Genomic DNA, 25,052 nt, shown 5'->3' with positions numbered 1-25,052 from the left:
ATCTACAACCCCCTTCTATATTTTGTTTTCACTCTTTGTATTCCCTGTTTTTCCATCATTTTTGTATTATGCCCCAACTGACCAGCGCATATTGTGACCCAATGTTCAGTAACCACACTATAACAGCCAGGTGAGTATTGGAAAGTACTGGGTGGTGCGCCCTGCCATAATGGTCTGGGGAGAACACTGGAGTTGGACAGCTTGATCTGGGGTGGATGCAGGCGCCAGCTTTCTTTTCCTTTACTGAAATTGCTTGGCCTGATTTCACTGCACACTGTGAGCTGCTTACATTATAACAGAAGCTCCAATTGAGCTTGCTTCATTTGCTTGCTGGAGGATGTCTAGCCTCATAAAGGCTTTTGAGCCCTCCCCAGCCTAGTTGTCCCTGGTTTACCCTCCTTTATTTATTGAATGTTGTCATGAAAAGTTAGCATCACATGTGAACATTTCTACACCTTCTTCTTCTCAGGAAGCCATGTATAGCACCCATCAGCTAAAAACTGTAAGCATTCCATAGAGATCTATTGGTAATATCACTGGCTCATAAAATAACATATGTACCTGAAACATTTTTATAATGTTTATGAGGAGGGAAAAGAGGAATCAGGGAAGCTAACATTTAAACATAATAAACTTTGGGTTTAAATCTGGAATTTAGCTCTGTATGGACCGGTGTTGTGAAAAGGAGCGATTACCAGAAAGGGGCAGTTTATTATTGGACTGCATACACACGTGCAATTATTGCCTTTGGAAAGGATCTTTCACAATCCTTTCCAACGACTAAGGACTGCACGATGCATAAAGGAGTACTCTAGATACAGCACTGTTCTGCTCTATGGTGAGGGGGAGAACGATGGAGCGGCACCCTGCTGCACGCTCTCCCTCTTCCCTTGCATTAGGATTGTCCGTGGATGCGCTAGGACAGTCGTTTGGACGATGGGCGTTGTACACATGCCAAATTCTCGACTGATATCGGCCCTGAGCCGAATATCGGGCGAGAACCATTGGACGTGTGTACCTAGCTTAAGCAGGGGCTCCTTATCAAGCTCGGCAGGGTATAGTGTCATTATGTAGTGTTCAACAAATTTTTTTTTTTAGCTGGGTGGGAAGAAATTGTAGGCGGATGGCAGCCCCTGTATTGTGACCAAACTCATCAGTAACCACCCAAAAACAGCTGGGTGGTGCACCCAGCTAAAAGGAGCTGGGGAGAACACTGTTATATGACCCCCTTCGTGTCTCTTTCTCCTGGCAGCCATGTTGGACACATCTATGGCCCTTCCATTCCCTCATTGAAGGGGCATGCCTTGTGTGAGTGATGGTTGTCAGAATCAGAAGCATAACACAATACTTGGCTGGTGTCCCTCTGGATGCTGTAAATACAATTACCGACCCTCTCAGAGTTTATAGAAGTCATTTGGAGACGTTCTTCCTCGGACAGAGGGGATGTTTGTGTTTTGTGAGGGTTCTTTGTCTTCCTCTGATCAGCGCTGGAATAGCCGTGTAATGTAATTATGGGAAGTGGTTTGGAATTGCTCTTTGCAGTCATGGAAAGACAGGCGGCCTTCAGAGACACCAGTCCCCGAGCTCACAATCTAATATCCCTTCCATAGTCATATGTCTTTCATACAGCCTAAGGTCAATTTTCAGGGGAAGCCAATTAACCTAACTGCATGTTTTTGGGATGTGGGAGGAAACCCACACAAATGAACATAAATTGTCCCCTAGGATCTTTATACTTATCAAGCATTTGGGGGCCCTTGGAGAAAAATAGGCTGCCACCGATGACCTCGCCTGCAGGAAATGCAAGTTGCCTGGCTGCCATTCTGATTCAGGTCCTTCAAAATTTTCTTAGCATATAGATTTGTGGCTGTACCAGCTGCATGCTTGTTACTAAGCCAGAGACAGCCAAGCAAACAGCATTACAGTTTAGGAAGCCAATCATGTAACACGTGTCATCTGTGAGACAAGTAAGAGGAAGGATTCTCTTCCTGCACATTTATGGGCAACAAACATTTTTTTGTAAATGGGCAGTATGGTGGCTCAGTGGTTAGCAGTCTGGCCTTTGCAGCGCTATGGTCCCAGGTTCAAATCTCGGCCAGGACGCTATCTGCATGGAGTTTGCAGGTTCTCCCCGGTTTCCTCCCACATTCCAAAAACATGCGGTTAGGTCAATTGTCTTCCCCCAAAAGTTCACCTTAGACTGTGTCAATAATATATGACTATGGTAGGGACATTAGATTGTGAGCTCCTTTGAGGGACAGCTAGTGACATGATTATGGACTTTGTACAGCGCTGTGTAATATGATGGCACTATATAAATACTGTGTAATAATAATGTGACGCCTGTGCATGCATTGCCAAGCATCATTTGCAACATACAAAAGAGAAACACAAAGCTGCCATAAACGTCACCGATCACAGAAATTGAAGTTGCAATGTGGAAAACAAATAGTTGCCTTTGTATGTTACGTGACAGGTACACTTTACACAGTGATTTATTTATCCCTTTGCCTATGATATTTGCTATTCCAGCAACATTGCAATATTCATATGATTTGCAGAATTGGATTTCAGCACAGGGGGATTGCTTCCTTTCTATCTTGCTGGATTGGTTTGCCTGCTCTGTAGCCATCCAGCACCTTTTATCTGTGCGCTGTCCCTTTAAATAGCAATCTGGTTTTACTGAGTCATCTGCACTGCAACCAAACTGTGCTGTGTCCCGCCTCCTGAGTCAAGCTTGTCCCTGAGTGGCTGCCTGCTCTGTCAGTTAGAAGGGGGTGTTAGCTGTGAGGTTAGTGTGTGGCAGAGGAGCCCTGTGTGCAGTGTGAGGTGATGGCAGGCACAGATGATGTATAGGGGCAGCTGTGGTGCCAGTCACTGAGGGGTGCCAGTCACTGAGGAGATGTCTCGCTTCTGGTATGGCAAGAAAGCCAAAAAACACCAAACCTCCAACCACAAGTACTCTCTGGTAAGTGCATGCTCTGATTTCCTGCTGCTAGCCTTGTCCTGGCTTTTGTTTACATTGCTGATCATTAAAAGTTCAGCTGCATCCTGCGTGCGGCATTCCAGCCATGGGGACCCCGGCCAATTGGGCTGCGTTGCTTTTTTTTTGCCATGGGATACTGCACTTTGCTTTAATGAATGAGCGCGTTGTTAATGGAAACCCATAGCAACCAGGTTTCATCTGCAACCAAGTGAGGGCTCACATGCAGGAGCGCTATGCGGGGTGCTGGACTCCTGTCCCCTAGGCTTAAGTTTGTATTTATTTCTGTATTATTATATCATATTCTGATTATTGGAGGCATTCTAGTACCGGGAGTTCATCGTTATGCATGCGGCGTTGTACACACGTGCAATATATGCGGGATCATCGGACGTTGCATGGAAAGCAAAGCCTGACGCTCTCAGTATGCAGTGCAATGCTGCACATGTTTGTGCATCTCTCTATTCAGTGGAATGAATGGGAACAGCCATACGTAAAATACAAAGCAACGCATACGTAAAAGTGGAACTGAACCCGACCAACTCGTCTGTACTTATTTCGGCGCTAGGCACCGCCATCTTCCTTCTGTTCTTCCTCTTCCGGATGATTTACAACCTTTTGATTGGCTCTGGTGGGATGAAATAACTATATGTTATCTCAGCATACCCAAAGGAAGCCAAGAATGCCGGGTTTCCTTGGCAACTTAAGCGAATTGCTGCACATGCGCAGCTCAGCTGTTGGCCAAAAACCTGCAGCGATCAGGCCAGTAAGTCGCATCATTGTGGAAGGGATATCTCCTCTACTTTACCGGCCTGATCATACAAACATAAAAATGGATTTGCACCTTCCAATGCATGCAGTGCTGCTTTCCTCCAGAAAGCCTGATGGGTACGCCGAGCCCAGTCCTCAATCACATTTTATGTCTTCAATTTCTGTAAAAAAAAAAACACCAAAAGTCCCATCGCTCGATTTGTATGATCACTTAACTTCAGGGATAGGACAGCAAAATCTCCTTTCACAGCATTGATCACTGGCTGGAAAAGCGGGACGTCACTACCTAGCAGGAGAGACTTGCAGCATTTTGGCTGGCACAGAAGTATCTAGTGTGCAGTATAATCTATTCTTCTTACAATCTTTTAACTTCTTTATGAAGCTATGTGCCACCTGTCCCGCTCTGCTTGCAATGAAAACACCAATCTAAGCCAACCAAACACAGGAAACCCAAGTCCATTCTCCGCTGTCTATGTAAAAATTCATCTTACAAAAGCTGCTTTATAGAATTCCTGGCCGATGAAGACAGAACTGGGTTTGTTGTGTGTTTTAGCACTTTGCAGGAACTCTTCATTTGTACAATAACCCATTTACAATACACAGCAGTCAGATCTGTAAAAAACATAAAAATCTTTGGTTTCTTTGCAGCATTAGAGGCGTCCGTCTAAAGATTATTGGAGTGTTTGCTTTCTCCTTTTACTTCAAAAGTCACAGCAAATAAAGAAAGTCAGGACAACTGGTTGGTCACTATTTGCATGACTGAAGAGCAAAACTTTGTGTTTTAGATGTAAATTGCTCACATTTGCATACCGGTGAACAGAGCTGCTAGGATGACCTCAGTGGGGGTTGTTTGCTTATAGATATGTACCAGAGGTTTCTTTTATGGCGATGTGTCACTGACTTTACTTTGTACCTAATGTTGCATTTTATCTTTGTATTAGTTATTCAGACACATGTAGATCAGGTGCACTGGGGCAGCTTTGTCTCAGAGGTGAGTGACCCAACCCTTGGAAGATTTGCCTGTGGTCTCACTGAAGCTGAAAAGTATCTAAGGCAATGCTGTATTTTTTCTTTTTTATTATGTTTTGTTTTTCTTATGTTTTGTCTTTGACATGGCTTCCAAAGTTCTTTTTCTTTTGTGCTGCAATGTCAGAAACAGTGTAATGGAATGAAATCGATATATTCTGCTAAGCTTGTCCTGAGCATCGGGCAAAGCCTGAAGGCAAGGGGTTTGCACATTCCTATTTATTATTATTACATACAGTATTTATATAGCACTGTCATATTACGCTGGGCTGTATACAAAGTCCATAGTCATGTCACTAACTGTCCCTCAAAGGGGCTCACAATCCCTACTTATTAGAATCTTGATGTCCTTTGGGTATTACAGATCTGTTTACTAACTCATCATAGCGCAACTCCTTTACATGTGGAGTGCTTTTCTTATATGTAGACCGTCACCTCTGCTCCCCCTTCTTATGCAGGTTGATGGGTCTTGTATGCCCCCTGTTTTCTGAAAGCCACTAGTGGTGTGTGGAACTCCTGGACCCCCCACAGGTCTGATGTACTTTGTGCAGCATAGTGATGTCACTTCTACCATCAAAAAATCATTTTAAGGTTTGAGGGGCATTTATTGAAATGTTCCTGTTATGGAATATATAATAAAATCTTGTGTCTGCAGTTCAGCCTTAACCGGATCTAAACCTGCACTACACACCTATCCCTATTTCATTTCATACATCTTCTTCCTTACTATCTTTGGCTTAATTGGCGTAACCGCAGGAGATCATTCATTCCTGGTACCTGCAAGGGAACCAGCGATTGCTGGGTTTTCCTGGCAACGACTACTAAGCTGCGCATGCACTTAAAGTTTCACATTAGGTGGAACTAAACTGAAAAAAAATTGCACTTACCTTTAATCCCACAGATCCCTGGATGGCTCTGGTCCTTCCCTCGATCCTGTGTCGTCTTAGAATTCGGTCGGGCGCCACCATTGTCGTAGCCCGCTGTAAAGGGAGAAAAAGAGCTGATCTCCCTGCAAATGCGTTAGATTAGCATCTCTTTCCCCACAAAAATGCCCCTTCTGTGCATGTCCGAGATTAAGCATGTGCGGAAGGAGCCTCCTGGGATGCGTAATGTCTCCCAGGAGGCTTTGTGCTCACATTCAGTCTTGATCGCCGTGGCAGTGCTGCACTTTTATTTTTTTTTCCCTTCACATAAAAGGGTTGTTTAGCCTTTTATGTTAAGTGAAAATGTTGGGTTTAGGCACACTTTAGGATAGGAATGTATAAGTTAGAAGCTACTATTAAACAATCTGTTTCCTTTACCATACAAAAACTGTAATAAATTAGCCCATTTGATGTGCAGCTTCTGAATAAATCCACCGACTTGTAACTAACAGACTGCAGTTAAGAGCCCCAATGCTGCGTTTTAAAAACCCCAGCACCATGGGAGTTTTCCAGAGAGAATTCCCACGCTCAGAACTTTGGCCATTTAATAAATAGCTTGGAATTCCCAAGCAGCCATTACTTAAAAAGCCCATAAACACATGTGCACATGTATCCGTGCTGAGCTGAAGAAAAGCCTTTATGTAAAGGATTAATTGTATGGATAGTCCGGGGGATTTGGCTTGTTGAAAAGGACTGCGTGTTATCAGCAGTTTGCAAGTTGTATACCAAAGTCACCGATTCAGCTGCGGCCTTCTGAATTCAATGCCAAGTTTCATATATGTGCCCTGCATTTGCTGGCTCAACTATAAACAGAAGCATTTGCATTGATTAAATGGTGTTTAGCCTGTGAACCACCAAGTCAAGTGGCGGATATATTTTATACCTGGACCTGTAAAAGATACTTTGCGTTCTCAGGTTTATGAATTATTAGAGGGAGAATCCTGGTTCATCATCTGTTTATTTTGTTTGGTTCTCCATTATCTTGTATCAAGCATGGCACTCATGGAGTGTAGTCAACAAAGGGCACATTTAGGCTACTTATACACGTCAGATGATTCTGGATAATCACCTCGGGGCTCAGAGAATCTGGCGTGTGTACAGCACTTGTCGTTCATTGATCCGTCCTGGCAGGACCACAAATGATCGTAATTGAAGTGAGGAGGAGAGAGCACAACGGGGTGCCGCAGCTTCTTTCTCCACTCTCCATAGAGCAGAAAGGAGCTGTATTTACAGCACTCATTCAGTCTTTTGTCGTTGGAAAGGATCGTGAAACATCCTTTGCAACGACTATTAATGAACTTGTGTACGCAGCCTTAGCGTCTGTATTTTCAGGCTTTTTAAAGCAATTTTACAGCCTGCAAATGCTTACAAAAGCCTTTTAAAAAGAGTATAAATGGAAACGAATGGGTCTGTGTTTTGTGCAGGCTTTTGCAGGTGTTAGACTTTGTTTAGAAGCTCCATGTATCTTGTAGGGTTGATTGGCTGTCCAAACATCTCCTTAGACCTTAGTTCCTATAAAATCCTTTATGCTTTTGCAAATGTAAGTTTTTTTTTTTGCTTGAAAATGATCCTGGCTGTACAGAGCAGGCTTCCAGGAGTGTTTAAGAGCCAGGTTTTTCAGAAGTCTGAACATAACCCTTAAGTCCATGAGCCTGGAGATGAGGGTGGGTGGCTTTAAACCCAAAATTCTGATGTTTGTGTATTGCAAGAATTACTGAGAACCTTTCCAAATAAAAAATACCAGGAGCTCCTCACCCGCCCCCCAAAAAATAAAAGGAACAGTAAACGCCTTTTGTTTTAAACTGCAGTGATCTGTGCTATAAAGGACGAAAGGGTTATGCAGGAAAAATAGTTCTCTATGCAAGGCAAATATTTGCTTTTAGGATGGAAGAAAATGAAAAGTATTGTGATTGAGTACAGAAATCAGACTATGTTAAAGTGGAACTAAACCTGCGATAATCACCTATGCCTGTTCCATTGCAGGGCGTCTCCATCTTGCTTCTTTTCTACCAGGAGACCAGCTGTATTATTGTGGCTGGAATGAATTAACTCTTTAGCAGGTGTGCGGGAGTTCATTATTTCCCGGCATGGGCAAAGGAAGCTGGGATTGTCTGGTCTCCCTAGCAACCAATGCTGCGCATGCGCATCTCGCCAAATTTTCACAGCTGGGCGGGGATCAAGCAAGAACTGTTATTGTAGAAGTGACATCGTCTGTCCCTTTTTTGCAAAAAAACTCCTGCCTGATTGTGAATTTTTCAAAGTGGGACATTAATTTCACTTTAAAGTGGCATTAGATGTGCTGGCTGCATTTTTGTTGGTTTGGTTTGGTAATTGTGCGATTACACACTTTCTGTCCTGTTCTGACCATGCTCAGTCATAGTACTGTGCCTATGGAGCGTCAGTGTTGACACCCTACAACAGCAAATGTGTAAAGACTACAGAACACCACCATGGACATAAGGTGAGATTCTGTAGTCCCTGATAAATCAGAGATATCATTGCATTGTGCATAAGACACAGGACAACATTGGGGTTTTTGGAAGATCATTTATTTTTGCAAGCCAAATGGTGTATTTAACAAACCAAAAGCAAACCTATTAGAATTCATTGTTTGGGTGTGTATATGCTTTGTGCACAGGATGCTGTATTTTAGCACTATGCTCACAGCAATGAAGACTTCCTGGAAAGGTGTGACCACGGATGTATGATCCTGCACAGGTATTAGTGAACTCTCTCTCATCAGTTTCTAATACTGGGAATATTTTACCGACAATGGTGAGCCACAAACCATATGCCAACCATTTCTCTAATCTAAATGGTTAGAAACTAAATTCTGATTTCCATGAAACCATTGGGTGAAATCAGTCCATGAACTGCAAGTGCTTATTAGGAAACAACACTCTGTTAAAAAGAAAGTTTAGCATATTTCGCAGGGGGGTGTAAAAGTAGGTAAGAAAATGGGTGGGGTAGACATTTCAAATTAATGAATTGTTTGATCTGCAACCTCCTTCTTCTGCTTCAGTGTATCTAGGGGAGGGTGCAGCGGACTTGTGATGGATGAAGTGAGTATTCTGAAGTATTTCTGCAGTCTATTGTGTAAAAGCAGAACTAAACCTGCAATACTCAACTGCCCTCATTCTGATGCAGGTTGCTGCCATCATCCTTCTTTTCTTCCTGAAGATCTTTGGCCAACTCAAATTGGTGGGCTGGGATAATGTAACTCCTGGTACTCATGTGTTAATTCATTCCCGGCACATGCAAGGGTTTCCCTTTGGTTCCAATTATCACACTTTATTCTGCAAGTCGTGGGTAATAGAGTAGATAGAAGAAGGTAGAAAGATGACCAATAAGTCATTGATGTAAGTGGAACCTTCTGTTTCTTTTTAATGTCTTATTGCCAATATGTTTCTTAGCGAAAAGGCCATTGACTGCTTGGTACAGAAATACATGGAGAATGCACCTGGAGGAATGTGGCTCCCATCAATGTAAATGTGATCAGTGGGACAGAAATCAAGGCAAGAAATTTGTTTCTAGAGTAGTAAAGTTGAATTGATAAGACTTTGCTAGGTCAGCAATGAGAGCATTACCTAGACGTAGCAGCTTCAGTCTGTTGCTTCCTGCACATGGATTTGACTTTGTAAGATTCATTCAACACAGGTTGCTGTAAAACTGGAGGGACCAATTTTTATTTATTTTTACTATACTTGTAGCTAGTTCAATTCAGTTGATGAACAAACTGTAGATAAATGTGAGCTGCGCACTGTGGCTTGGCTATAACAATTGTTTATCTGCGGTGGAGTAGGAAGCTGTATGGGCAGAGACCTCCTTCCTGCACTGTCTAACCGTTTACTTTTTCCATGCAATGTCTTCTCTGAAAATACCAAACAATGTGTACATGTTCAAAATTAGTACATTCTTCCTGGTTATATTGCTATTTAAATAGAACCAGTTATAATGTTGGCCCCTCAAGTTACCAGTGCACAGATCAAACATTTACATATTCTGTGCAAGCAGTAAAAAGACTTTAACAAAACATCTCATCTAGGTCTGAAAATATATTACTGTACAATACTTTTAGACATAAAATATACAACGCAGGCATTTAAATCTTAGGCTGAGTTTTTATATTGAATGTGTAGGATGGCTAGCTGTGTGTGCTTCATTGACCCTTTCTGTCCCTAGCGGAAATCACTTAACCCCCAAATGAAAGGGACTTCTTACTGCTAGGGATAGCAAGAACTAAAGGGCTAGAACAGCCATCAGTTAGGCTATGTACACACGTGCAATAAATGTTTTTGGAAAGGATCTTTCACGATTATTTTCAACAACAAACGACTGCACAATGCAATAGTTTCACAAAGGAGAGGGCAGGGAGTGAACGACGGAGAGGCACCCTGCTGCGCACTTTCACTTGTATTACGATCATTCGTTGGTCATGGATCCGCCAGAATGGATCCATAAACGATGTGGGCCTAGTGCTGTACACACACCAGATTCCTGGCCGATAATAGCCTCATGGCTGCAATCATCTGATGTGTGTACGTAGCCTAAAGCCCTGCCATTTCCAAAAGCCCTAGCCATTTATCTTACAACCTTAACATAAAGCTCAATATTGAGAGAAATTTTCTTTAATTATGTAGACAAAGGCATTTCTCTCGGGGTTTGTTTTTTTCTTTGAGTTTTACTTGCTTGAAAAAATAAAACACAATCTGAAGTATTTGTTTAGCAACCAAACCAAAACTTTGCTTTGTGGAATGGTTTCTCTTGCAGGTTATAATATGTCAGGTATACCCTTATATTCTAGTGAGCAGGAAAAAAAAGGTGTAAGGAGATTGGTTTCCTTACTGCAGAATTTTCTTCTTGCTCCCCCTTGTGTGTTCATATAAAGATGATTTTAGTTATCCTAATTCTACTGCTATTTGAGCCACCAGTCTGGAACAAGCATGCATGATGGGAGTTGTGATTTCACTGGAAACATACTTGTTCCATGCCAATGGCTCAGAAGGTAGAGAAGACTGGAAGAGTATATTAGCCCTGGAGCTTGTCATTTGTAGACTTTTTCTACTTTCCTAATATATCAGACAACTTATTTCTGTTGTAAATGTCCTTTTTATATGTATGTTGAATGTGTTAATTATTTTTCATTGTTCCATTTGCATTTACTTTCATTGCCTTCAGACTTTCTATGCACAGCTCACCATGCCAGAATCTTGCCAGAATCTTCTGTTTGCAGGCTGTCCTGTGTGTTTGACATGGCTCACGTGTCGCCTGTTATGAAATCCATTTGAGGGAGGTTATTGTAAAGAACATTCTTTTGTCTTTGGCAAGATAAAAACTTGTATTAGCTTGTCTCCAGCAGTTTTCAACCCTTTCTTCCAGTCACAGGATCAAGAAATCCAAGTACATCCATGGTGCACACATGCCACTGCATACAAAATGACAGATCTGGCTAAAAAATTAGATTATAAGTAACACCACCTTAGTAAAAGGTTTTGCATACTGTCCTGCTGCTCAGTTTTCTGACTGAAAGATGAAGGAGCCTCTATGTTCCTCTTTGTGGCTCTGTCCATGCAGCTCGAATTTGAGGTTCTCTGGGTCATGTGACTGTAGGGATTTGTTCCTCTCTCTCTCATATATATATATATATATATATATATATATATATATATATACCTAAAGTTGTTATTTTCCTATTACCAAAGGAGGAATTATTATGTCAGGTGCATTCTACTGATAAAGTGAGTTATCCAATCTGTACAAATTGATGGTTTATGACAAATGCTGACATTACACAGTTGACATTACACAGAGAGCCTCTATTACTTCCTATAGAAATGTGAATGCACTAAAACGGTATAAGGGGACATAGTTCTTTAACCTGCATCATTTACGACCTAAAACTAAGCAAATACAATTTGGTATGTGAGAGGCCTAAGGCTACAAACACACGTTAGATTTTTGTCGTTGGAAAGGATCTTTCACAATCCTTTCCAACGACACAAGACTGAAAGATGCATGAATGTTTTACATACAGCACCGATCTGCTCTATGGAGAGGGAGAACGACGGAGCGACACCCTGCTGTGTTCTGCCCCCTTCACTTGTCGTTAATTGATCTGCCCCGATGGATCCATTAACAATGTCGCACGAGCGCTGTACATACGTCAGATTCTGGTACAATACTAGCCCTGAGGCGACAATCGGACGAGGATCATCTGACGTGTGTACGTAGCCTTACATAGAGTCCCCAATTGCCTGACTTTGACGCTGCAACTAGCTAGCAACCAGACACTCAGGCAATGGAGGCTTCGATTAAAGCTGAACTCTAGCCATCTAGAAAATCCAATGTAAAGTAGTAGTAGAATTTTATCCTATTTTTTTTAAATGTCAAACCCTTGTGAATGCTTTATCTTTTACAGAGAGCTTCTTTCTGGTTTCAAAGTGATAATCCGGGCACTGATCTGGAGAATAGGCTCCGTGGCTGTTATTTAGTGGGCTGTACACAGTAATACTCCCAGCATGGTCTGTAAATGTGGTGATGCTGTGGGTGAAATTAGAGGTTGTGTGGGTGACAGCGGCCCACTGGGACTTCTACAGATATTGGCCGTAGACCTGACACTGCCCTGAGTGAGCTGTCAAAAGGCAAAACTGCATGTAATTTAAATAAACAGTCTTTAAAGCCTTCTGTCCTCCCGAAACCTAAGTATATCTTTTTTGGAGTGGCTGCAGATCAGCTTCTATGGCTTCTCAGATTTGATTTGCTTAATAAACAAACAAAAAAATAATAAATATAAATACATTTTTATTTATATATATATTATATATATATATATAATATATGTGTGTGTGTATATATTGCAGGAAAACTTCATGTTGTGCATTCTTACAATACAGAAAAAAAATTGTATATTGCACCTTAGGTGAAAAAAGTTGTAAGGAGAAATGAGAATGGCAAGCCAGGAACCCCCACTTTTTCCCACCGTTTCATCTAAGGAAGGAATATAGAAAACTAGTTAAAAAAAAAAAAATCACTTGACGTAATTAAAATGTAAAATTTTCTGTGAATATTTTTTACCTTTATAAATATGCTATATGGGCAAAGGTTTGTGGGCATCTACAATTCTCAGAATCTGTGAGATTCATTCCAAATGAATGCTCAGTTATAATAGCACTGAACCCTTTCTTGGGGCTGTAGCAACCTCCAAAAAAAGATTTTTCCACTAAATTTTGGAGTGTCTTTGGAAATTTGTGTCCATTCAGCCCAAAGAGCATCTGTGACCTCCAGTATGAATATTGAATGAGAAGCTAGCTTACAGCTGACAATCATTTCACCCCAAAGGTGATCAGTAGGGTTAAGGTGAGGGATCTGTAAAAGCCATTCAAGTTCTTCTATACCAAGGATGTCCTAATAGGCCCGATTTTGTGCACTGGAGTAGAGTCATGCATAAACAGAGACAAGCTTCTCCAAACTGTTAAAGTGGAACTAAACTCGTGGGTGGGTGGAGAGCTTTAGCTGATTATGGCACATGTGTACAGCTGCAATGTGGCCATGAAAAGTGCAAGATCCATCATTGCTGCAAACCTTGGCAGGCACCATATTTGCCGCCAGCTCCATGGCAGATTTTCTGGAAGACATTTGGCCATTGGATGGGTACTCTTGTTGTTACTCCTATGTGTGGTGTCCCTGGTGGCTGGCTCTAGGTTCACAATGTACCATAAACAACCAGATGAAAATTGTAGAAGAACACAAATGGATAAACAATGAGGATTGTCAAAAATGGCTTAGTCTCTTCTGTCAATTATTGCAACCTCCTGGTGACTTTTTGTTTTTAGAGTTTAGGTCCACTTTAACACAAGGTTGGAAGGCATAGTTGTCTAAAATGACTTTGTAGTATTACTGCCACCCTTCAGTATAAACAGTTGAACTTAAACATTTGGATGGGTGTCCACATACGTTTGGTCATGTAGTAGGTGTGATGGTCAACAGTTCATAAGATCCTTGCCATATGGAGTATTTTTATAGCATTTTCATATTTACTGTTGGAAATGTTTGCAATGTTCTTAATTGTTTAGTGTCTATGGTTCACTGGTGGTTATAAGATACATCTACACTTTGGTGACTGTGTTTTGTGTCTGATCCTGGTGACACAATTTTTCATTTCCAGAAACAGCAGTTCAGCAGATTTTGTGAACTATCGCAACGCCAGAAACAGGATAACTTTTCATGAGTAATCTGGCCTCCATCGTTAACAAATACAGTATTCTAAATGTTAACCATTCCTCAGACATTATGTTGCTGTTCCTTTTTTTCTGTGTCTTGCTTCTGTTGCTTTTTCTAACTTTCTTTTGTTTTTCTTCTCTGCTATTAGTAGAATTATTGTGTTCCTGTCTCCATATTCAGGTAGTGTCAGTGGCTGAGTACCACCGCAGGATCGATGCCCTAAATACTGAAGAACTGCGCACTCTCTGCAGACGTCTCAAGGTGCCCTCTTCAGTAGTTACCCCATTTTCGGGAAAGCCGCCCCTTGCGTTGTAGTGTCCTTTAGACAGACCTAGAGCAGCTGCTGAGAGATGGTGTAGGATTTATTGGGTCAATAAACCAAAAGCAAGTTGATTTGGATAAAACTAATAAAGATATAGATGTAAAAGTTTGTCCTTGCATAGAATTTAAGATATGTAAAGCGGAACTTCAGTCAAATAGCTTTATACACAAGGTAATTCTATATATGAATTGAAAGCAGAACTAAAGTAAAAAAATAAAACAATTGTGAGCAGGCAGGTCTTTAATTGCAGGGACAGATGTTGTCTCTTGTGCAATAAAACAAACTTACCTGTGTGATTGAATGTACACTCACGCTCCATTGTGGGCACTTCGTTCTTTACCTGGTCCTTTTCCCAAGTTCAGTATTATCAGCCATCTTGGCCCAGTGGGAATGATGTATCTCCTGCGCATGAGCACGGGAATTAATTCTTGACCTCAGGCAGTGTACCTGGTCTACGTATGTAGCCATATGCTTTTTAGGAAACGTTCTGCAATTCAAAAAATAGCTCATCAGTTGGTAGATTCTTCAACAGGTAAAAGTGTTTACATATGTGAATCTCCACCATGTATTTATATGCTTGCTTTACAGCGTAGTTAAGGACCACCGTTACAAAAAAAAAAAAAAAAATCGTATCTTCACTGTTCTCCCCAGACCCATTTAAGCTGGGTGGGAGGAAGCCTACAGCTTCCTCCCACCCAGCTTAAAAACATTTCTGTGGAGAATACAGACCTTGTTTATTCAAGTCCGCATCCCAACAATACCCTGAAATGTCCCCTGAGGAGCAGGGTTTCTGGGTTAGGAGGTCCACTTATTTTCATATCAGCCCTCCTTGCTTTAAAATTTGGGACAAAACCATTAAAGGGACCTTTGCTAGTTTTCAGGCTGTCACGCTGGCCCTTGGGTTTACTGCATGTTGATTATTGTCCCGGGATAGGTATGCAGCCAGAAAAGGATCGAAAGGATCTTTTACAATCCTTTTCAACAACAAAAGACTGAACGAGCGCTGTACCATTCTATGGAGGGGGAAGAAGCGCGGAGCGGCATCCCCCACTGCGCCCCCCCCTTCACTTAAATCCACGTAATAGGCCAGGATGGATCCATAAATGATGTCAGGCGAGGGCTGTACACACCCCAGATACTCGTCTAATACTAGCTACCAATACTATCGGACAAGAATCATCTCACCTGCGTACGTAGTCTAAGCACCTGACCTAGGAGGATCAGTATGATAATGCTTTTGAATTGGCCATACACATGAATAGCTTTCATTACTGCCTAACATCAGTTTTTTTAAAGGCTGCTAGTTTTATCAGAAGTTTTCCATTGGGAAGGGGGCTAAGAAAAGCTGACCACCATTCCATGGGATTATAAAATGGCCAGATGTGCAGTGAGGCCTCACTAAGATTATCTCAGATCCTTTTCAGCAATTTTTGTGCAGGTTTCTGCAAAAGCATATCAGCTGCCCTCTGTTTTAGGGTTAGTGGCTGAAGGATCAGCAAACAGAGAACACAAGAAAAAATGTTATTTGCTGTCACTCTGGGTTCAGTTCTGAAACTTTTACATCAATATCTGTTACTGTAATTGAGGTTTATGGAGCCTCTAATACACCATCTCACAAACCTTAACATATTTTGCACAGTTTAGCTAGTGGAGGCTCTTCTAGAAAAAGCAAAAATATTGCATCTTCTCTCTGTCTCTTATTTTTGCTTTTGCGGTGATGATCACTTTTCTCAATGTGTGCTGGTTTGTCTGTGTTTGTTTTTATCTATTCTATATATATATGTCCTGGATCTGTGTCTAAATGTCATTTTCACTTTGGTGACTATTGGATCATTTTCCGTTTTTAATTTTCTTTATATTTCCAGTTGCCGACTGATGAAAGCAAACCTAAACTATTTTGTTTTGTTCTACATTTAAGTAACACATCATCACTTTGTGTCTGTTGCTGGATCACGGTGCTCTGTGCTTACAGCACGAATGCTTTCACAGTTGAGCTGATTCTGCTGACTCTGTTCCAGAAGTTTGTGTTTGGTGTGCTGACTGTCATTGCATCTATGTTATCTGAAATGACCAGCCATGTGTACTGATCCTCCTGCTATATTGTATGTGAATCACCTTTTTTCAGTTGTAAAAGTAGAGGTTGGTCAGATCACAGCACATACTGGGCCCAATTGGTTAAAGGTCTCTAAGATTGGATAGGATAGACTATCATGGGAGAACCCGGGTGATCCAGCAAACCTTGAAAGGATCCTGGTCCAGGACTGAAAATGTGCCAACTAAAAGCAAATGATTTTTTAGAAAATCTATTTCCTTGCTGTATAACCCAGGTTTTCCCATGATAGTCTATCTTCTTCAGCTTTAATAAATCAGGCTCATTATATTAGAGATTAGCATTGTATGTTTGCATATAAAAATTGCCCTACAAACCCTGAGTTCCACGTTTCCATGATGACCTCAGGGTCATACTTTCATGACATATTTTTTTTTAAACTTCATATTTACAGAGCAATCAATGAGTGCAACTCAGTCTCATAACAAAGGTCACTTGCTGGTCAGTACATTGCATACTTTGCCCAGCTGAGCACCAGAAAGAGGTCATTCCATTTTTTTTAACAAGAGCTGACACTCCAAATTTGTCAATCCTGTATTTTAATACAAAGAAAATTACTGCTTTTATTTAAAGAACTCAACAGTTTCAAACTGAAGATAGTCACCTGACCTGTACTTATGAAGACTATCTTGGACCACCTATTTGGCTTTGCCGGGATGACATAACGGAAATCATTAATTCCTGGCACGTGTAAGGGAGGCCTGGCAACCAAACCTGAAGCTGCACATGCACTGCTCTGCGTCTGACAGATAACTGGAGTAATCGGAAAAATAGGAGCGATTATTGCAGACAGACATTGCAGTGTTCAACCCAGAAAGTTTTTTAGGCCGGATAAGAAGAAATTGTAGGTGGGTGGCAGCCCTTGTATTGTGACCGAACTCTTCAGTTGCCACCCAAAAACCGCCGGGTGGTTACTGAAAAGTGTCGGGTGGTGCGCCCAGCTAAAAGGGGCTGGGGAGAACACATCATTGCCTTTCCTTTTCTGCAATAATCACCTGCCCAATTGTGGATTTTTAAAAATTGAATTTTTTTTCTGTTTTAACATTAGAAAACTCAACTCGACACTGTATTCTTGGAGTGGGGTGTGTAATATTTAAATTGCCCTTTCATTTGGACACCTCTCTCAATCTGCCACTTGAAACACCTTTATATAAGCCTTTGTCTTGCTGGGTGGTGGATAGTTTGCCAGTTTTATGGAGTGTATTGGAAGTGACTGCCTTTGTGTCCCAGGCTAGGCTTTAGTGTGTTTAATGCAGTGGAACAATAGCACAGTGGTTCCAATTCACACTGTACAAATCTATTCTTGGTGGATATTCTCTCTCCAGCTGTTTCATCTATAATAGCCCTGACAGCAGATTACATGGTATATTAGGCAGACATCAACAGGATTTCTAATGCACACTGCAAATAGTTTGTCGTGCTCTTTGTTCCGGGTCCCAGGTTTGCCCTAAGGTTAAATGAATCTACCAAGGGCAATGTGAAGTGGAAAGCTGCTATGTACAGTCTGTACGGTCCCATGTTGAATATTCACTGTTTGAATGTATTTAATCCAATGGTTTGGCCTTAATTAAAACATATAAGAAATGGAACCTTATGGTCTTTACCATAATACAACTTTAGTGTTATCACCTGTTCCTTCCACCTTCTTTTTTTTGGTGGGGGAAGAAATGCCATCATGTAAAGACCAAAACTGGAGCACAATCGGCAAACTGCACCCTCATGGCTACCAGCTGTTGGTGCGACCGGTTCCCTAAAAATGAAAAAGCTGCTATAATCTGGATTTACTCCTTGTTACAAAGCAATGTCTCATTAGCACTGGTGTTATACCAGCTGCATTTTTCACAGATTTTTCTTTTTAATGATTTTAAATACTTTAGCAGGCAATGTTTATTAAAGGTTTATTAAATCACTTTAGATGTGTAGCCCTCAAGCTCACAAGCTTCTCAAACTTAGATAATTCTAAGGATTAATATTAAATTTATGCTATTGATTTTAGTATGACCATTCCCCCTGCTTAGGGGATCAGTGAAAATAAAATGTTTTTTGTTTTTTTTTTTTTGTTTTTTTGCTTCTAAGGAATTGACAGAAATACCTTTTGCCGTAGAAAAACTGGATTAGAACCGGCCAGCCTGTGGCATCTTGAGACCTGAGTTATGATTTTGGTACATAGTTGGAATTCAGATAGGCAGTGACTCACTTGCTCATTGCGAGAAAATAGACCATACATGGATTACGGTGACTTGTTTACCAACTGCATTCTTTGGCGAGGAGAAAAAGGCCACAGCAGTGTTCTCCCCCTAATTTTTTTTTTTTTTTTTGCTCGTGGGTTGAAACTGTAGGCTGGTGGTCAAAAAGGAAGTTTGGCAACACATGACAAAGTTAGTGCTCCCAGGTATTGTTGCCAAAGGAATCCGGTTACCTAATTCTGGTTTCTATAGGACCCCCCCCATACTTTGTTCCAATTTTCTAAGTCCTAAGTAAAGTTCACATTTTAGGATGTATTTTGTTTTACCATTCTTGTTTTCTTTTGTTGAATTTAATTCCAGCGACGTTCTGCATACACATATACAGGTTGTTAGCCATTTGTGTTGAATCGATGTTCAGTTTCTTTGTGTTCATTCAGCTGTCTCTTTCATAAGTTTGCAGTGCTAAGTAGTTAAAAAAAAATTTGTAATAGGAGGCTTTGACCATTTCGGCAGTCAGATTATTAGGAATTTGCATCAAGGGATGGTCATTCTTTAGGCATGGAGTTTGTGAGATCATTGCATGCAGTGTGAAAAACCTCCTCTATCTAAATATATTGTATTTCAGAGCATTTTGCACATGAACGACCAGTATTATAATGGTATGTGTACTGAAGGAACATAGAATTCACTTCTGCACCTAAATATGACCTGTTCATTTGTAGTGCACAAATATATTAACTGAACTCCTGAGTACACTGATAAAATACAAGAAGGAAACCTGTTTTTTTTTCCTGCAGTTTGGTAACACTTAGAGGTCCACCTGCAGAATACTGATAATCTCATCTCTGGCACTCTATGCTCTTCTCCTATCAGTATGCATTTTACATTGCAGTACAATTAATTGGCTCCTTGTGCTGCATCTCCTTTGCATGCAACTTTGAATATGATTGGTTAACATAAATTGTCAGAGCTCTTTTTGCATCAGTAAGTCCTCAATTTCTGCTAATATATTTAAAAGAAAAGCTTTCATAGAAGTAGTGCTCCCAAGTGGTGCGGTAATTGCAATGTTCTCAGTAGAAAGGTAAAATATAACATAATATGATCTTTTCTTGACCTTTGGAATTCACTATAGAGAAAGCTAATCACCCAATCATGGCAATTACTCTGAAATACAAAGATGACTGGCTAGTTTAAATCAGTGTGTCTTCTGCTTCTAATAACTTGCCTATTCATCTGTCTTGTAAAGATTACCACAAGGGAGGATGTGAACTCCAAGCAGACGACGAGCATTAAGGCGGACCTGGAGCCCGAAGCTTTCAGACCAAACCTCAGTGACCCCAGCCAGCTTTTACAGACTGACCAAATAGAAAAGGTGAGGTATTCATATTTTGGTGACAGAAGGTGGTGTTTTTCCAGAATCAGATAGGAACATACACATACAAGATAAGGCAAAAAAGTTCCATAGATTGCTTGTTGAATTTTAAGTTTGCTAAAGCTACGTACACACATCCAAAGCTTCCCGGCCGATATATGGGCGTGTGTACAGCGCCCATCGTCTGAACGACCGCCCTGGGAGATCCACGGACGATAGACAATGAGCGATCGTAAAGGAAGTGAAGGGGAAGAGCACGCAGCGGGGTGCCGCTCTGTCGTCTCTCCCTTCCCTCTCCATAAAGCGGAATGGTGCTGTATGTACAGCACTCGTTCATGTATCATGCAGTCGTTTGCCGTTGGAAAGGATCGTAAAAGATCCTTTCCAACGACATTTATTGCATGTGTGTACCCAGCTTAAAGGTTTCCTGTGCACTTATCTTACTGTGTCCTTGTCAGATTTATCTTTAATTGGATATCCAGTATTTCAGAAAAACCGCTGTAGCTCTCTGATTTTTGCAGAGTGGCAAATGCAGATTTTTTTTTACACTGCCACCTAAAGGTGAAATTTGGTTTTTCAAATAAACATTTCATAAATTATTCCAGTGTTTCTTTTTAACATGGGGGGACCCTTAAATAACTTTCAGGTCTTTAGGGATCCCCTTCTATAATTACTATACCCACAGAACACAGTACATTAGTGTGGTTGTCCATGGCAAGCAATTATTTTGCATTGCAGGCCAGTGGGAAGAATGTCCCTTTGCAAGCCAGAAAAATAATTGATGTCAGTTAAACTGACCTAAGTGGCACAAATTAGACACTCCTTGCCTAAGGACCCCCTAACAACCTCTGGATGAACCCTGGTTGAGAAACTTTAGCATTATTCCCCAGGACTGTTGGTGTTGGCAAATAATACAACCAAAAGAATGCTGCCTCCATTTAAACATCATTGGAGCAAATACCAATTTCAGAATGTATATAATGATAAAAAAAAGAAATCAAATTACCTTCTTTAAGTTAGGGCAGACATAGACAAAATAAATCATATTAACGTCTTTAAATTAGGGGATGCATAGACAAAAATGAATTTTTGCTGACCAGTTTAGGTGATAATATCCACCATTGCAACTCTTGATACTGGATTATACATTGAAAGCTTTTTGTATATAACCCAAGAGGTATTATTTCAGGGGAAAAAATGTTCTAATTATTTCTTTACTTAATTTTCTAATGAGTGTTGTAGGTTCAATAAAATATCTTTCTATAACTGTTCCAACAGCTCACAAAGCATCTCCCACCGCGCACAATTGGCTACCCATGGACACTTGTGTACAGCACAGCAAAGCATGGAATGAGCCTGAAGACTCTGTACAGGACAATGATGGGATTAGACACTCCTGTTCTCCTGGTGATTAAGGACAGTGATGCTCAGGTAACCTCATTTTTTGCATTTTATATCTACTGAAGCAGTTACTACCTGTGCTGTAAGTTCCATTGCTGGTCATGATGAAAGGAGCTGCTCACACAAGGGGGTTAAAAATGTAGGGTCTGATTTGAAATTGTTAAAGAATCTTCTTGAGTTTAGTGCATTGAGAAAATACAAATAAAGAAAAGACATTAGGAAGGAAGACAAATGTTTCAAAGATGCTATTCTTAAGCTACGTACACACTTCCAATTATTATCGTTGTTAAACGAACGACTAACGATCCTGCACGATATCTACGAACGATCGTATAGCACCGATCTTGCACATACAGATAACGACACGATCGTTCGTAGATATTGTACACACAATAGATACGATCGTTTGAGTGATACAGGGAGTGACGTGCACGACAGGAAGTGAACGAACGTTCGTTCGTCACGCATGTTCATACCATGGACGATCAACGAACGATCGGACACACGAACGATGGTCAACGATCGTCGTCCAATCCGATCCGCCGGTCCGGTCGTTCCTTTCCACCGACTTTCCTCGTTCGTCGGCGTCGTTGGTTACTTTTTTTACGAACGATTTTTGCCCAATCGATCGTTCGTCGTTCGTTCGTCCATTTTGAACGATAAAAATTGGAAGTGTGTACGCAGCTTTTATTCAGATTTTCCTATCTCCCCTACTATCTATAGCCAATGTGAATCACACACTCTGTGAGCTGCCCCTTTGCAGTTGCAGATTGTGGATGATGTTGGTGTAGTAGCCACAATTAAAGATATAAAAGATCAATTCAAAAAAGAGAAATTATGTTTTAACCTTGAACGTCGTACCTATGTAATTATTATTACATTGAAGAACATAGCCTACCTGTGAGGTCTCTCAGATGAGGACTATTGTACGTCTTGGTGATATTATTGTAATTAGGGACAAATACTTATTTTTGTTGCTGCATAGAAAAATCACTCACTTTTTTACTACAATTTTCTTTGTCTTTTTCTACAATTTTCCCCCCCACAAACTAAGAACAGGGACTGGCTATAGAAAATAGTAACTTTCCCTTGGCCCGTCTGCATGAACCATTGGTAGTCTGAGCAGTGTAATCAGATTAGTGCAACTCTTTTTATTAAAAGGTGTGGGGAAGTGATCACAATGTTCAATCCATAAACCCAACTCTTCAGTAACCACTCAAAAACAGTCGGGTGGTTACTGAAAAGTGACAGGTTGTGCGCCCAGCTAAAAGGGGCTGCAGAAAATGCTGAATCACATATATTAAAGTGGATTTAAAAAAAAAAAATGACCTCCCACCATCATCTCACCCTTCCAGCATATATAAATCTTTTTGCTCACCTGTGTTTGCAGTTAAGATCAGCAAGATAAATCATATAAATATTGTATATCATTTAGATAGTAATTTACCTTTTTGCTTTACAGATCTTTGGGGCATTAGCATCAGAGCCATTTAAAGTGAGCGATTGCTTCTATGGCACTGGGGAGACTTTCCTGTTTACATTCTGTCCAGAATTTCAGGTGAGTGGATTCTCCTCAATAGGTCTGTTATGTTCCTGTTCCTTTATTTATGATATCCCAGGTGGACAACCTACTCGGAATATAGACTCATTACTCCCTGCCAGGATAGAGGATTGCCATTAGGAAAAAAAAACAATTTGTTTCCTCTCAGAGCACAAGTGACTGTACCTGTTCTCAGGAGTAAACTCTGGAAACAAATGCAGAGACTGCTGATGTAGAGACAATGGGCTTCTAAACAATATCGCTCCTGTTCCTGAGATTGTAGAGTCAGCAAAGGAAAATTACATCTCTGCTTCATAGTGCTTTGGCTGTCATCTGTCAAGAAGGGTGAAGTAGCAGTGCTATTGTGTTTCTGATACATTTTTTATAGATGGCGTGACATCAAAAAAGTCCCTATATTTTCTTTTCAGTCATTTCAGTCTAAACCGTTAAAAAAAAAATTGCCTAAAAGGATAGTTCATTATATTGCTAAAAGATTAAAGGCACCTGACCATCACACCTATATGTTTTTGTTGGAATGTATTATGGCAAAGCCACGGATATTTATGTGGTGGTGTTCCCCTGCTGCTTTAGTACACTGCACTCTCTTGGCTTTCTAGAAGATGCATCTGTGCTCATTCCAGCAAAAGAGCTAGAAGGTGAGGTCTGGTACTGATGTTTGGTGAGAAGAGCTGGCTAAAAATTGGTGTTTCCATTCACCCCAAAGGCGGTTAGCTAGTGTTGAGGTCAGGACTCTGCCACTCAGGTTTTTCAACATCAAGGTGGGTGGAATAGGGGAAAATGCCAGACTATCCATTAAAAGATTTCAGGACTTACCGTATTTTTCGCCGTATAAGACGCTCCGGAATATAAGACGCACCCAATTTTAAAGGAGGAAAATCTAGAAAAAAAGTTTCTGCTGGGACCAGATTATATGATCCGTGTTAAGGCATCTTTTTCTTTTGAGTTTGCTAAAATGACTTCGGAAACAGCAAAACTCTGTTAACCAGTTATCCTGCCACCATGTCTTGAGTTATGGAAGGAAACTACCACCTGGAGTAAACCCATAGGAATATTATACAACACCATGCAGGTATTGTGCCCATGACTGGGATTGAAATCCCGACCTCATCATTCCTAGACAAGAGTTCAGCTTTATAGCTTTGTAAAATAATGGTTACTGAAAAATCTGAATACAAAGTAATGTTCATACTCAGTTACTATGCATAGTCATTAGATGAACATGGCTTTGTTATGCCATAGTAACTATCTCACAGGTTCCTGGTGATAGTTGTCATGCTTACATGGATTCAGTAATTGTTTTGCATAGTTTTTTGTAATTGGTGTACATATGGCTTTCTTCTCTGTGAAATAACTTGCAGGAAGAAGCAAACCATTAAAATCCACAACCTGGTTTATGTTAAGTAAATTGTAGCATTGGTTTTAGGCCTCCAGGTGGCAATGTAAACTTTATAATCGGATACTAGAGCATTTAAAGCAGACCTTAAAATACAAGGTCCCTCCTATGTGGCTCCCTGCTGTTTTAACTACATTAAGCAAAAACTCTTTCAAAGAACATTATAAAAAGCATTGTCTTGCTCCTTAGTTCTATTTGTATATCTTTAGTGAAGGGGCATCAGTTGGTCTTCTTACAAGATCCTGGTTAAGTTAGGGAATATGAACTTGCAAAAACATCTCTGTACACTGCCATAGCATTTTCCTGTAAGAATAGAATTTCTGAGCTTTCCCTATATCTTTCTGTGCCCAGTTAAATCAGTAACAGAAAGTGGGCAAAACCCAGGAGCATTGTGAGTAATATTTATTTTCAAAACCATTTTTGTCTGTTTTCAGCAACTAAAGTAGACTTTTCATTTTAGTGCCAGGTCTGCCTCAGAGTTACCCTATCTATTAACCTCCCTGGCGGTATTCCCGAGTGTGGTTCGGGGTTAATTTTTAGTACCAAAAACGGTTGAATTGTAAAGCTTACCTGCTCCCCACAAGCCTGCGGCATCCTCCGGCGATGCCTGCGTGAGTCTGTGGCTGGGGGGCGAGACCTGGCGGGAAATTTAAAATAAGTATTTTTAAATGTCAAATGTACAAGTTTGACATTTAAAATTACTGATATCATCAGACCGCCAGGGAGGTTAATATGAAAGCAAGTGTGGAACCTCACTTTACCTGTGTTCCTCTCTTTATGCAAC

The 25,052-nt window shown here is 40.8% G+C and overlaps 1 protein-coding gene across 1 annotated transcript in view; it reads left to right on the top strand.

Annotated features, from left to right (window-relative positions):
• Positions 1-25,052, top strand: part of OXR1 (oxidation resistance 1) — a 79,701-nt gene that overhangs the window by 48,842 nt on the left and 5,807 nt on the right. Inside the window, exons 10-13 of the mRNA XM_072413239.1 lie at positions 19,788-19,913; positions 21,192-21,344; positions 22,777-22,987; positions 23,496-23,510. Of these exons, the coding sequence (XP_072269340.1) occupies positions 19,788-19,913; positions 21,192-21,344; positions 22,777-22,987; positions 23,496-23,510 (505 nt within the window). The remainder of the gene's footprint in view (positions 1-19,787; positions 19,914-21,191; positions 21,345-22,776; positions 22,988-23,495; positions 23,511-25,052) is intronic.

This window comes from Pyxicephalus adspersus, chromosome 5 (assembly GCF_032062135.1).
Source record: "Pyxicephalus adspersus chromosome 5, UCB_Pads_2.0, whole genome shotgun sequence".
Taxonomy (NCBI): Eukaryota; Metazoa; Chordata; class Amphibia; order Anura; family Pyxicephalidae; genus Pyxicephalus; species Pyxicephalus adspersus.
This window is presented reverse-complemented; position numbering and strand designations above follow the sequence as displayed.